We start from the raw sequence: 12,500 nt of genomic DNA on the forward strand, positions 1-12,500 counted from the left end.
TACAGGGGCAGTTTAAAAAACAAAGGTAAATAGACAAGATTGATAATACGATGTTCTTGGAGTGCACTGTGAAATAAACAATAAAATGCGTCACGTACGCTGTATATAAATAACAGTAACAATTAATGGATGAAAAATTGAAAAACATCAGTTAAATGGCGAAAGAATATTTTCCAAATGCTCTGGATAGCTTAAGTGTCACTAATATTTTTAAAAATACAACCACAAAGGAACATGTTTTGATGTTTCAAACATCATCATCAGCCATAGTGAGTGTAACGTTGAAATTTAGACATACATTTGCTTTCATGCTCAAATATAGCACTCTACTGGGATGAGTCATTGCCGCTAGCAAATGCGCATGCTCCTTAGTTTGAGCACTCTGGCATGCCTTAGATGTACCACATGTGTGGGACATTTGGGATGGCTTTTTTTAGTTTAACCTCCCATGTTGATTGTCAGCACTGCACCGATGAGGCCCGTAAGACCGAAACAGCCCTGTTATCTGATCACAACTTTGTGAATTAGGTTTGCACGTGTAACTCTGTGTATTTGCTTGTTAATGGCCCAATTTATACTAGAGACGGATAATCCGTCTGGACGAATTATCCGTCTGGTCGTTTAATCCGTCCAGTATAAATACGGGACGAACTGTAAAGCACAGTATTAGTTCGTCTTATAGTTCGTCCCGTTTATACTAGACGGATTATGCATCTTTGTTCTGTTGCCTTTGTTCAGGTACTTCGTTTATGAGAACACATTTTGTATCCTACTGCTAAGAGACCGCTGGCTTTCTGTAACGAGGTGTTCGTTCCGGTATCTAAGTTCGTCTGCCAACACGAACTAAACCGATAGTTCGTCTTGACGGATAATCCGTCTGTTGCCCGTATTTATACACGGACGGATTATCAGATGAACTAAAAAATTCTTGCCCAAGTTCGTCCAGACGGATTATCCGTCTCTAGTATAAATTGGACCAATCTCATTTGCTTGTAATTAGTCTCGCCCGTGCAAAATCGTATGTTAAATTTCATCTACTTGTTAACAGTTTCGTGCAACTCTTTCACGCTGTATTGACCGAATGCAAAAATGGCCGCCAACAAATTATTTTTTTGTCTTTGTGTTAATTAGCCTAGCTAGCCTCGTTTTATCATTTTTCACGAGATTTTATCGAGACTAAGGAAACCAGGGATTGCCTCTCAAAAATACAAAGAAATTAAATCGACTAAGTTTAAATTTAGCAAGTCAGTCTCAGCAGTGTCGGACGTTGGGTGGCTTCATAGCTCAGTTGGTTAGAGCGTCGCACCGGAATCGCGAGGTCACGGGTTCAAACCCCGTTGAAAGCCCGAATTTTTCAGGCTTCTCTACGCAATTGCAAAAATTACGCTCATAACTGCGAAGATCATAGCTTCACTTGATTTCATATCCGCAGTTCATATATGATTCATTTCATATTGCTGGTTTTCACTCACGTGATCAACAGCCATGTTTTTCAACGAAAACAAAAGGAAGCGTTTGCATAATAGTAGAGTTAAATTCCCGGAGGATTTGGTAGGGGCACCAACATGGCCGCCGCTTCTTTGTTTAGGGGCACCAACATGGCGGTCGTGACGTCATGTGAAAACCGAGAATACCATTTCATCATTGATTCATTCCTCACGGGACCATTAGAACCCACAGATGACCAGCTCCCAACGTCAGTGGTTTCATAGCTTAGTTGGTTAGAGCGTCGCACCGGAATCGCGAGGTCACGGGTTCAAACCCCGTTGATGTCCTGAATTTTTCAGGCTTCTCTTTAGGCTCGATTTCCAGCCGTTTTGTGAGCCCGCGTTCCTCGCCCCACACCACGGCTGGATCACTGGTCTACACATTGTATTTTTTGACCAATCGCCGCCAAGGCTGCTCAAATCGAGAAGGCTTCCCTGTGATTGGTCAATTCTGTCACTCGTCTATCCAACATGGCGGATATTAGTGCCCCTGCTGTGCCCCGGAGTTTTCTTCTTCTTTATAAGTGTGTGTTAGAGCGATTTCATATCGAGAAATTTAGAGAAACACAACTGGAAGCCATTATTAATTTGTTTCAAGGGAAAGATGTTCTAGTGTTACAGCCTACGAGCTCAGGGAAATCCTTGATTTTTCAGTCTTTTTCGCTCATCGTCGATAAGCTGCGGAAGCCAGTCCATTCTAGTTGTGCTTTGGTCATATCTCCGTTAAACTCACTCATGCAGGACCAAGTACTTGAGTAGCGCTATTGTTTACCATCCAAAGTGATAATCCTTACTTTACACAAGTTTACGATTTATTTGCATACCGTTTCATTCGTTTATCGATCAAGCATAGCATACGCTAACAAACTTTTATGAGAAGACGCCTGAAAGAAGGTCTGTTTGACGATAAGTTTGTTTTGGATATAACGATCTTACACATATCTGTAATTGGTTTCTTGTTTTTAGTCAAGCTGGAGTCAACATTTTCTGTGATGCATGTAAGCAAAGAAACAGAAAGTGCATTTCAAATGCTTTATTGAATGAAACGAAACAATCCTATTACAAGCTGATTGTTTCAACACAAATTATTTAATTACGTACTACTTAACTAATATTCTTGCCGCTATGCCTGCTCTTAGCTGATAAGAAATTGATTGCTATATTTGCAAGAAGTACTTCTCTTTAAACAAAGCTTAATCCAAAAAGGTTGTTTTGAAACGATCTATGTAAAAAGCATTCTCGAACATTGGCTTCCTGAGTAAACAGAAGAGCGAAATGTAAATATTGTTGATATACACACCGAACTCTACTTCCACCTTCAATGTCGTTCGTCTTCGTTTGGCAACCAGTGGTGACATTAATCCAAATCCTGGCCCTTGTATCACATCGTTTACTACTAATCGAAACGGATGTAATATTCATAGACTTCATCATCTCTGTAACCCCCACAACCTTCATTGTGCAGATAAAGAGTGACTCCGGTCTTCATCTTGTGCGGTCGATTAATAATCTGACTATATGCACGCTGAATGCTCGCTGTATAGTGAACAAATCTGCAATTTATGTCGACTACGTTAATGAAAGCAACGCGGATTTATTTGCTATAACTGAAAATTGGCTATCGGCCAATGAGTGTGCAGTATGCAAAGAGTTAACTCCATCTGGCTATAAATTATATCACAGCCCACGGTGTGATCGTAGAAGGGGTGGCACGCCTCTTTTGTTCATGGAAAATATCACGGTCTCCAAAATCGAATCTACCTCAAGGATTTTCCTTGGACTCTCGGAGTATCTTGTCACCGCTGGCTCATTACGTTTCAGACTTGTTATATTATCTATCGTCCACCGTACTCTGCTTATCTCCTCTTAAAGTTCAATATGTTTCGTTTAGAAAACTTCAATAAGTTGTCAATTAGTACTAGCGATCTCTGTACGAGTGATACTGATGATCCCGATCAGCTGTGTGCTTTATTTGATAATATTTTACGCTCTCTACTTGGTCGTCATGCGCCTGTTAAGCGTCGAAGAATTACCGCAAGGTTCCTGTCTAGGTCCCATTCTGTTTACGCTGTATGCGAGTAAGCTTTTTGAGATTGTTAAAACTCACTTGCCTGAAGTTCTCTTTTATGCAGATGATACGCAGGTTTACATATCTTTTAGTCCTAACCCTTCACCCAAACGTGTTTAAAAACTATTTTTTCAAGTTTTCGTGTACCACTTCTTACATGATGGTACTGCCGTTGAGTAGTCTGTGATAAGGGCGTGTATAAATTAAGGGCAAGTTGGCCACGACGCAACGCAGCGTAACCTTATGAGACACGTATAACATCACTTGCATCCCATAAATTAGGGTTAGGCTAATGAGATGCCAGTCACGTACGTACACGTGACGAGAAGGCGAATGGGGTGTGCATAAATTAGGGGCAAGTTTTGAACACGTAACCCTAGCTCCATAAGAAGTGCAAATTTCGGTTGGAAAAACGGAAAGTTGGTCTGACTTAAGATTAGGGTTTAGGGTTCGTTGCTAGGGTTTAGGGTTAGGGAGCTTCAGGGCTCCACAGCTCCACCGGACGTAGAACCACTATTCCGTATACTACTTCTAAAGTAATGCGTTTTCAATAGCTTCTGCTTACGTTTAATTGACGTTGGGATGGTCTTTGAAATCCACGGTTTACCAAGCTGCCTTCTCTTTTATTTTGAAGCTTTTCACAAAGAAGCATGAGTGTCCGTAATCAAACGTAATTCGTTTAAAATTTTCCAAATGCTAACATTAACATCATTCGTAACAAGGTTGGTGAAGTCGATATTTAACTAGACTTGCAGAAATGCATCTTTGTTAAATTGTGAAACATGGCGAAAATACGTTGGCTCTTTAGAAGTAGGTGGGGTGCTGGCTGTTGTACAAGATCCTGGAGGGGGATCGGAAATATCAGTAATTCATATAGGGTGTTTCCACATGACGTCACGGCGGCCATGTTGGACTGAGTGAAACAAAGAAACAGCAGCCATGTTGGAGGAGTGAAATATTCTTTAGGGAATTGAACTCCATTTTTATCCAAATTCTTCCTTTTGTTTTAGTATGAATTGAAACGTTAAATGGTTGCAAAATCCTCGTTATCTCTGTCTTTGTTAATTGGTACTGTAGCCATGCGTGTCAAAATAAATTGAGTTATTGGGTAATTACTCGATTACTTTGTTCAGTGCAGCAAAATTGACAGTTGAATTAGGTAGTAGCCAAAACGCGGGGCCGGGGCCGGGGCCGGGGCCGGGGCTGGGGTCGGGGCCGGGGTCGGGGTCGGGGTGTCTTTTTTTTCCAATTTTTTTTTGTTTCAATTTTTGACGTTATTCTCGTGTAATGTTATATTCGAATGTTTGGCATCTTTCTTTCATTTATACGGAATCTACGAAAGAGACATCTTTGTTTTTCGAAATTAAGAGAATTTGAGACTGAAATTGGAATTTTTGTGGGAAATATACACTAACTCCTTGAGACACTGAAGATCCGCTGAGCTCCTCATTTTAAAAGCACATTTTAATGTTTACTTCGTAAAAACCTCCGCAATACAATTAAAACGAAACAGAACATAGCCCACAGTTCCACGATAGTCGTCACACAACGTTATCATTTGCTTGTTTTCGCAAAATTGTTTTCAATGTTGTTCTGTTTTTTATAGTGATATTGGATTCGATCCCGTGACGTCCGAATAGAATTGACTAGCAAGTTCCCGTGCGACTCTGGCTTTGCTACAAACCGTTTCTAGTAAAGACAGACAACAACATGACAGCAACACGAGCAACGAGGAAATTTAAACTTTGCGTGACTGCAATGCTGTTTTGAAGTGTGGAGATCAGCGAGTCTTCAGTGTTTTTGGCAGTTGGCGTATATTTCATAAACTCCAATTTCAGCATTTCCGGAAATGATCTTAACTTCCAAGGTTAACTAAGGTTATCGCAAAAACCAACAGGAGAATAACGATAAAAATTGAAACCAAAAAAAATGGGAAAAAGAAAAGGCACCCCGACCCCGACCCCGACCCCGGCCCCGGCCCCGGCCCCGGCCCCGGCCCCGGCCCCGGCCCCGCGTTTTGGCTATTACCGTTGAATTACGGGGTGGTGACTTCTTTGCCTAAAAGCAACTCACTTAACGAAACTGTCCTTTTTCAAACAACAAGGATTCAAACAGCTTCAATTCTTACAGAGTTCGATAAAAATCCGGATTTAAAACATGCGGTGGGGCAACCAAAGCGATGGGAGCTGTGTTGGGGTTTCAGTGTGAAAGTACAAACGGCTACTAACACTCTTATAACTCTTTTTTCATTATTATTTTATTAACCTGCAGTCTGCAGTCTGCATTTTACCCTCAGTCTGCATTTTATCCCTGGTCTGCAGTCTGCAGTCTGCGTTTTACACTGACCGGTTATTTGGGTGGTTTTTGGCAACAGAGGTTAATTATTCGTAATGCGATCGCTTCCGTTGTCGTTAGCAATGGGTCGCAAATTTGACACTTTTATCGCATTATCACATTACGCATTGAACCACGTTATCTATTATTCCTAAAAATCTAAAAATATTCATGCCTTATCAGTTTTCGGTCGAATTTATGTCTAAGAAAGCAGATAAATTGCAGAAAATATTAGTTTTGCATCCAAAAATTCGTAATCAACGCTAAAATGACCAAATTTTGCCTAGAAAACATATTTTACTATTATTTTTCTTAAATTTTTTCGTTCGACTTTCGCTTTTATAAAATGTTTCAGTTGTCTGTAAATAAGTTGTATGCTGTTGGAAAGCTTATTTTCTTAGCTTTGAAATGATGTATTTTTCCCCCTAACTTTAAATATTTTTTGAGAAAAAAAAAAAATTTTTTGGCGATGGCTGATTTACCGCGGTTTTCTCGCGGTTGGGAAAGTAGGAAAAAGAGTTAGGCCAGTAGCCAGGTTTTTAACCTCAGAAAAGGATCTGTTTCGTCGTACGAACGTGTGAGGACCTGTGAGCCAAAGGGCCTCTGCTGGTATGACTTCTGGGTGACCCCTTAATAACTTCTTACTAACCGAGCGCGAGGGCCGTACTGCCACCTTTTGCTTTGTTTTTGCAAGCCCGTAATCGGCCCGTGGGCCAGTCACAATTTGCCTGGAACGCTGCACGTACCACAGGCAACCCAGTGTACCCTCACGGAGGGTCTAGTTTGTTTCAAGTTGTGTCCATAGGCTTTGCTTTTGAGGGTCATCCCCTGAGACGCTAGATAACTGCTTTTCTAAAGTTGTAATCAGCTGTTCAATTTCATTTTGTTTCTTAGCCATTCGCCTTTTTTTTGTTGCGCCAAACTTAACTGATCTTTCCCGAACTTTAAGTTTCAGCATTTCCCACATCAGGTTATGGTTAACATAATCATCATTCGCGTACTCGTTTTGTGTTTCCTGTATTGTTGATTGGATCAGACTTGTATATTCAGGATCATTTCAGAAGGAGGTGTTGAGCTTCCAGAAACCTTTGCCTCTATCGTTAGAATGCACAGAAAAATGTAGAGTGATCATAGAATGGTCTGTTTTATACCCTGTTAAAATATCGGCTTTGTTCGAATTACAAAGGATACTCTGATTAACAAGGAAAAAATCAAGTCTACAATGGACCTCAGGTCTTTTTGGCCGCCACGTGAATCTCGCAGAATCAGGATTTAACACTCTTGGCCACTCTCCTCCATGGGCACCTGCGATTATTCCGAGTGTGGAATACATAAAGCAATTGCGAAACATAAAACAAAGAAAATAGAGTTACAGAACAATACCCCAAAAACTGTTTAAAAACAAAAGTAAGGCTTTGTAAGGCGGCCATGTAACTGGCATGCCTTATTCCAAGTCGGTAGAAAGAAATTAAACGTGTACAGTAATGTCAACAACCAAAGAACAAACAGAGAGAAGAAAAAAACAGTCATGTCCAATATACACAAACTGATACGATTCGAAACTACAAATTTACGATCCGTACCGTTTGGCAGATCGTAAAAGACAGTTTCGGTCCGTATACAATCGGAAATTTTTACCTCATTAGTGGGACATTAATATAAATCACGTGTTATTCACGCAAAGGGGTCACAGCGGTTTGTCGATCCGTACGGTTTGTACGGATCGTAAACGCAGTTTTCGGTCCATATACGATCGGAAAATTGCATCTCATTAGGGGGTCATCAATATATATCACGTGTTATTTCAGCGAGAGGTCACAACGGTTTGTCCATCCGTACGGTTTGCACGGATCGTGAACGCAGTTTACGGTCCGTATACGCTCCGTCAAATGCATCTCATCAAGCGTTTGAAGCGGGAGAAAATATCAATCAAGGCATGCTGCCACAACAAGCAAACCAGACATGCATGTGTACCTCGTTCTTTAAGCGTGAGCGATATGACCCGTTTAGAGCGAAAAAAATTATCTGAATCGACGGATACTGCCACAACAAACAAGCCACATATGCATGTATACTTCGTTCGTTAAAAGCCCCTACAGCCAATACAAAAAGAGAGATCAAATTTAAAATTTAAAGCAATAATTAAGTCTCGGAAATTGCTAATACTAGGTAGTGACAAAGGATATTTGAAGATTAAGCAAAGGATATGACGTATATTGAACTCCGTCTATGAATAACGTGTATGGTTCCGATCTGCTAAAAGCAGCTCGCTTCCCCTGCCTAGCTTCCAACATTTTCGGGATGAGCCTCTTGCGAATTTCAACCACTTGCCTTGGCAGGGCAACACCAATTCCTAAACCTTGTGTCAACGCAATAGAAGAGCGATGGGCGAAAACATTTTCACAATCTTGATATCTAAGAAAACGTGCAATTATTACTCTGGGTTCTGAACCTTGTTTCCGTTTCCCAACTCTATGCACTCGTTGAAACTCTATATCACGGGCGTTGCGCATTCCCAAGTTAGTTTCTAAAAATTATACAGGATCGCCGTAGTATCTTCATCTGGAGTCTCTTCGTGGATTCCGTAGAACCGTAAATTTTCGCTTCTTTGGTACACATCGTAGCCTGAAATTTGTAATCGAAGTTTGTTCAATTGATCCTCGGTTTTTTCCTCCAGGCCTTTTACTTTTGCTTTTTCCTCTTCAACGTCTTTGTTTAAGCTAGCCACGCTGTCCTTTAATGTGTTTATCTCGCTTGTCGAGTTTTTAAATCCACTTTAATTTGGGCCACTTCTGTCTGCAAAGCACTTACGGTTATATTCATTTTGTCGACGGACTGTCGAAGAAAGTGAATTTGCAAAGTTGTTGCATCAAGTTTCGATAACTTCGCTAGGACTTCATCGGCTTTGGAAGCGAGACCTTCGGCCATGCTCAGTGCTGTTAAAACTACGTCTCTGTTCTCGGCGTTAATCTCAGTAATCTCTTCCTATTCTAATTCCTTTTCCTCTTTTCTTCGCTTAAAATCAGGAGAATCACCGCTACTGTCACTGTTGCAATTCCATATGATAAAATGACAAGAAATTTGAAAGATTTTGAAGGCAGCTCACACTTTCATGACTTCAGATTCATGCTCGCCCCGGTCTCCCCCACGAAAGCACTTGATGTACCTATGATTATTAATAATACCGTGACACCGTTGCAATTCCTTCATCCGGTGTGATTTTAACACTTGCTGTTTCTTACTAATCATTTTGTCATTTAATCAAGGACATCTAAATCAAGCATTGATATTAAACCGTAAAACATCAGTGCTATTCACGTTACTCACGACTGAAAAACTTCATCCCTTGCAATATATTACATTTTTTTTAAACAATGGCTATATTGCGTAAAAAGATTAAAAAGACATTTTTTAAAGAATGATGGCCACATTGCGTTTAAATTGACCTTGCGTTTCCTTAGTTTGTTTCGACTGGTACAACATCGTGACCGCCTTTATCAAATTGTGTACTCACAACGCCCTTTTCATATTCAGTACTGATTTAATCTCCCCTCTTCAACATCAATTTCTCCGTTTGTAAACGGCCACTCCTCTACCTTGGCCCTGGACACATTGAATTCTACGTACAACTATACTTAACAGCAGGGGCAGCTGTAATGTTAACTATTACTAGTAATACATATACTGAAATTGTCACTTTGACGTGCCTTGGCTGTCGGTTAGATGTTGTTGATGGAAATGGGTTCTTTATTTGTGTTTATTTTAGTGCAAAGTTAGATCACAATCCGCCACTGGTGTCAATATCAGTCAAGTGCCGGAATTCACGTACTGTCAGCAGCACTTCTTGATATAAACACACAAGCAGGTGTCTCAACGAAGAACGCAGTCTTATGAGACAAAAAGAAGTCCAAAGCAGAGAGAAGCCTTACAAATGCAAACAACGTGGCAAGTGTTTTAGCGTAGGGGGAAGTTTAAGGATACATGGAAGAGTCCATACTGGAGAGAAGCCTTATGAATGCAAACAATGTGGCAAGTGTTTTAGCGTAGCGGGAAGTTTAAGGATACATGAAAGAGTCCATACTGGACAAAAGCCTTACGAGTGCAAACAATGTGGCAAGTATTTTAGTCAAAGTCAACATTTAACGATACATGAAAGAGTCCATACTGGAGAAAAGCCTTATGAATGCAAACAATGTGGCAAGTCTTTTAGCGTATCAGGAAGTTTAAGGAACCATGAAAGACTCCATACTGGAGAGAAGCCTTATAAATGCAAACAATGTGGCAAGTGTTTTAGCGAAGCAGGAAGTTTAAGGAACCATGAAAGAGTCCATACTGGAGAGAAGCCTTATAAATGTAAACAATGTGGCAAGTCTTTTAGCGTATCAGGAAGTTTAAGGAACCATGAAAGACTCCATACTGGAGAGAAGCCTTATAAATGCAAACAATGTGGCAAGTGTTTTAGTGTAGTAGGACATTTAAAGAAACATGAAAGAGTCCATACTGGAGAAAAGCCGTATGAATGCAAACAATGTGGCAAGTGTTTTAACCAAGCACATAACTTAAGGAGACATGAAAGAGTCCATGCTGGAGAAAAGCCTTATGAATGCAAACAATGTGGCAAGTGTTTTAGCACAGCAGGAAATTTAAGGAGACATGTAAGAGTTCATACTGGAGAGAAGCCTTATGAATGCAAACAATGTGGCAAGTGTTTCAGCCGAGCAGGAAGTTTAATGAAACATGAAAGAGTCCATACTGGAGAGAAGCCTTATGAATGCAAACAATGTGGCAAGTGTTTTAGCGAAGCAGGAAGTTTAAGGAGACATGTAAGGGTCCATACTGGAGAAAAGCTTTATAAATGCAAGCAATGTGGCAAGTGTTTTAGCGAAGGAGGAAATTTAAGGAGACATGTAAGAGTCCATACTGGAGAAAAGCTTTATAAATGCAAGCAATGTGGCAAGTGTTTTAGCGAAGGAGGAAAATTAAAGACACATGAAAGAGTCCATACTGGAGGGAAGCCTTATGAATGCAGACAATGTGGAAAGTGTTTTAGTGTAATAGGAAGTTTAAAGCAACATGAAAGAGCCCATTCTGGAGAGAAGCCTTATGAATGCAAACAATGTGGCAAGTGTTTTACCCAAGCAGGACACTTGCGGGCACATAAAAGAGTCCATACTGGAGAGAAGCCTTATGAATGCAAACAATGTGGAAAGTGTTTTAGCCAAGCAGGAACTTTGAGGAGACATAAAAGTGTCCATACTGGAGAGAAGCCTTATGAATGCAAACAATGTGGGAAGTGTTTTAGCAACGCAGGAAATTTAAAGAGACATGAAAGAGTCCATACTGGAAAGAAGCGTTATAAACGTAGTAAGCAGACCGGAAAGTCTTTTCGCAACAGAAGAAGTGTCAGAAAACATGATAAAGCACGGGAAAGTTCAAATGAACCCGAAGTACAGATTCATTGCACCCGCGCTTGTCAAGGACATAGTTCAAACCAGGTTTTAAGACAGATCTGTTGGATTTGCCAGGAAGAGTTGAGCAGCGAGGAGCTTCTTCTTGCACACTACCAAAATCATATGACGTTTGAGGAGGAGCGCTCACCCTGAACCAGAGAAGGTTTTTTGCCTAATTTTTGTCATGGTTATCAGTCATTAGCGATAATCTTTCCTCACTTACGACTTTATAAATATTAATCTTCTATACGCACATTTTTCGCCTTCGTTGGACGTTGCTTCCCTGTCAAATACGATCAGCATTTTTAGGCTACAGTTTTAAAATTGCACTATTGTGTGCATCTAAACACAATGTATTTTGCGGTGCACAGGGTCATTTGATGGGAAGTGCCCTTTTGTTTCTAGTCAAAGTAATCTTTGAGGGATGTTTTTTTTTAATAGGCCTTATTCACGATAGCCGCCATGTTGGTTTTCAAATTGTCATGCAAATTAGCCATGTGTTATGCTGGGGGGCAAACATTGGAAAAAAGGCACATTGCGGAAAATCGGCTAGTTGAAATATTGAAATAACATTGCTAAAAGTCCATTTTAGTATTTAGAATTAAGTACCTTTTATAATAATTTTATATCTTTGGATTGCCTTTGACAGTTTTACTTTCTACGTCGTTAACCGAAATAACTTGTGTAATCATTCTATTTTATTACTTAGGTGATAAACATTCCATGAACGTGAAACAAATCATCTATGTGGCTAAGATGTTCGTTATAACCCCTCAAACTTGTGTTGTTTGCCCCCTCAGAAGTGTGTAGCTAATTTGCATGATAATAGCAAATCCAACATGGCGGCCATCGTGAATAAAGTCTATTGAGGAGCGGGCGTCTTGAACCACAGGGTCCCCAAACGTAATGGAATGTGATGATGATGAAGATATATACAAGGCTAAAAAGCCGTGAAAACAAAAGTCATGGCAAAACCGAACGTTTTTTACTTTGAGAAGGTGCATGGTTTGATACTTATAACTTATTTCCGAAGGAAACAACAACGCGATGAAGCAGTTAATTTGTTTGTTCAAAGTTTACATGTACTCTTGGCTTGGCTTTCTCCTAAAAGCAGGGTTTGCTGGGCAAACGATAAAGTGGGACACGACTTGACATCGTTTA

At 40.3% G+C, this 12,500-nt stretch overlaps 1 protein-coding gene across 2 annotated transcripts in view; it reads left to right on the plus strand.

The window, feature by feature from the left end:
* The window catches only part of LOC138043694 (zinc finger protein 709-like), a 51,362-nt gene that overhangs the window by 7,994 nt on the left and 30,868 nt on the right, over positions 1 to 12,500 (plus strand). Inside the window, exon 2 of one of the 2 annotated variants that reach the window (XM_068890093.1) lies at positions 9,656 to 12,500. This exon is cut by the window's right edge and continues 1,229 nt beyond it. The exons of the other annotated variant lie outside the window; for it this stretch is intronic. Coding sequence (XP_068746194.1) covers positions 9,780 to 11,492 — 1,713 coding nt within the window. The 5' untranslated portion in view covers positions 9,656 to 9,779 and the 3' untranslated portion in view covers positions 11,493 to 12,500. The remainder of the gene's footprint in view (positions 1 to 9,655) is intronic. 2 annotated transcript variants of the gene reach the window in all.

The sequence above is a fragment of the Montipora capricornis genome, chromosome 3 (genome assembly GCF_036669925.1).
Source record: "Montipora capricornis isolate CH-2021 chromosome 3, ASM3666992v2, whole genome shotgun sequence".
In the NCBI taxonomy this organism is placed as follows: domain Eukaryota; kingdom Metazoa; phylum Cnidaria; class Anthozoa; order Scleractinia; family Acroporidae; genus Montipora; species Montipora capricornis.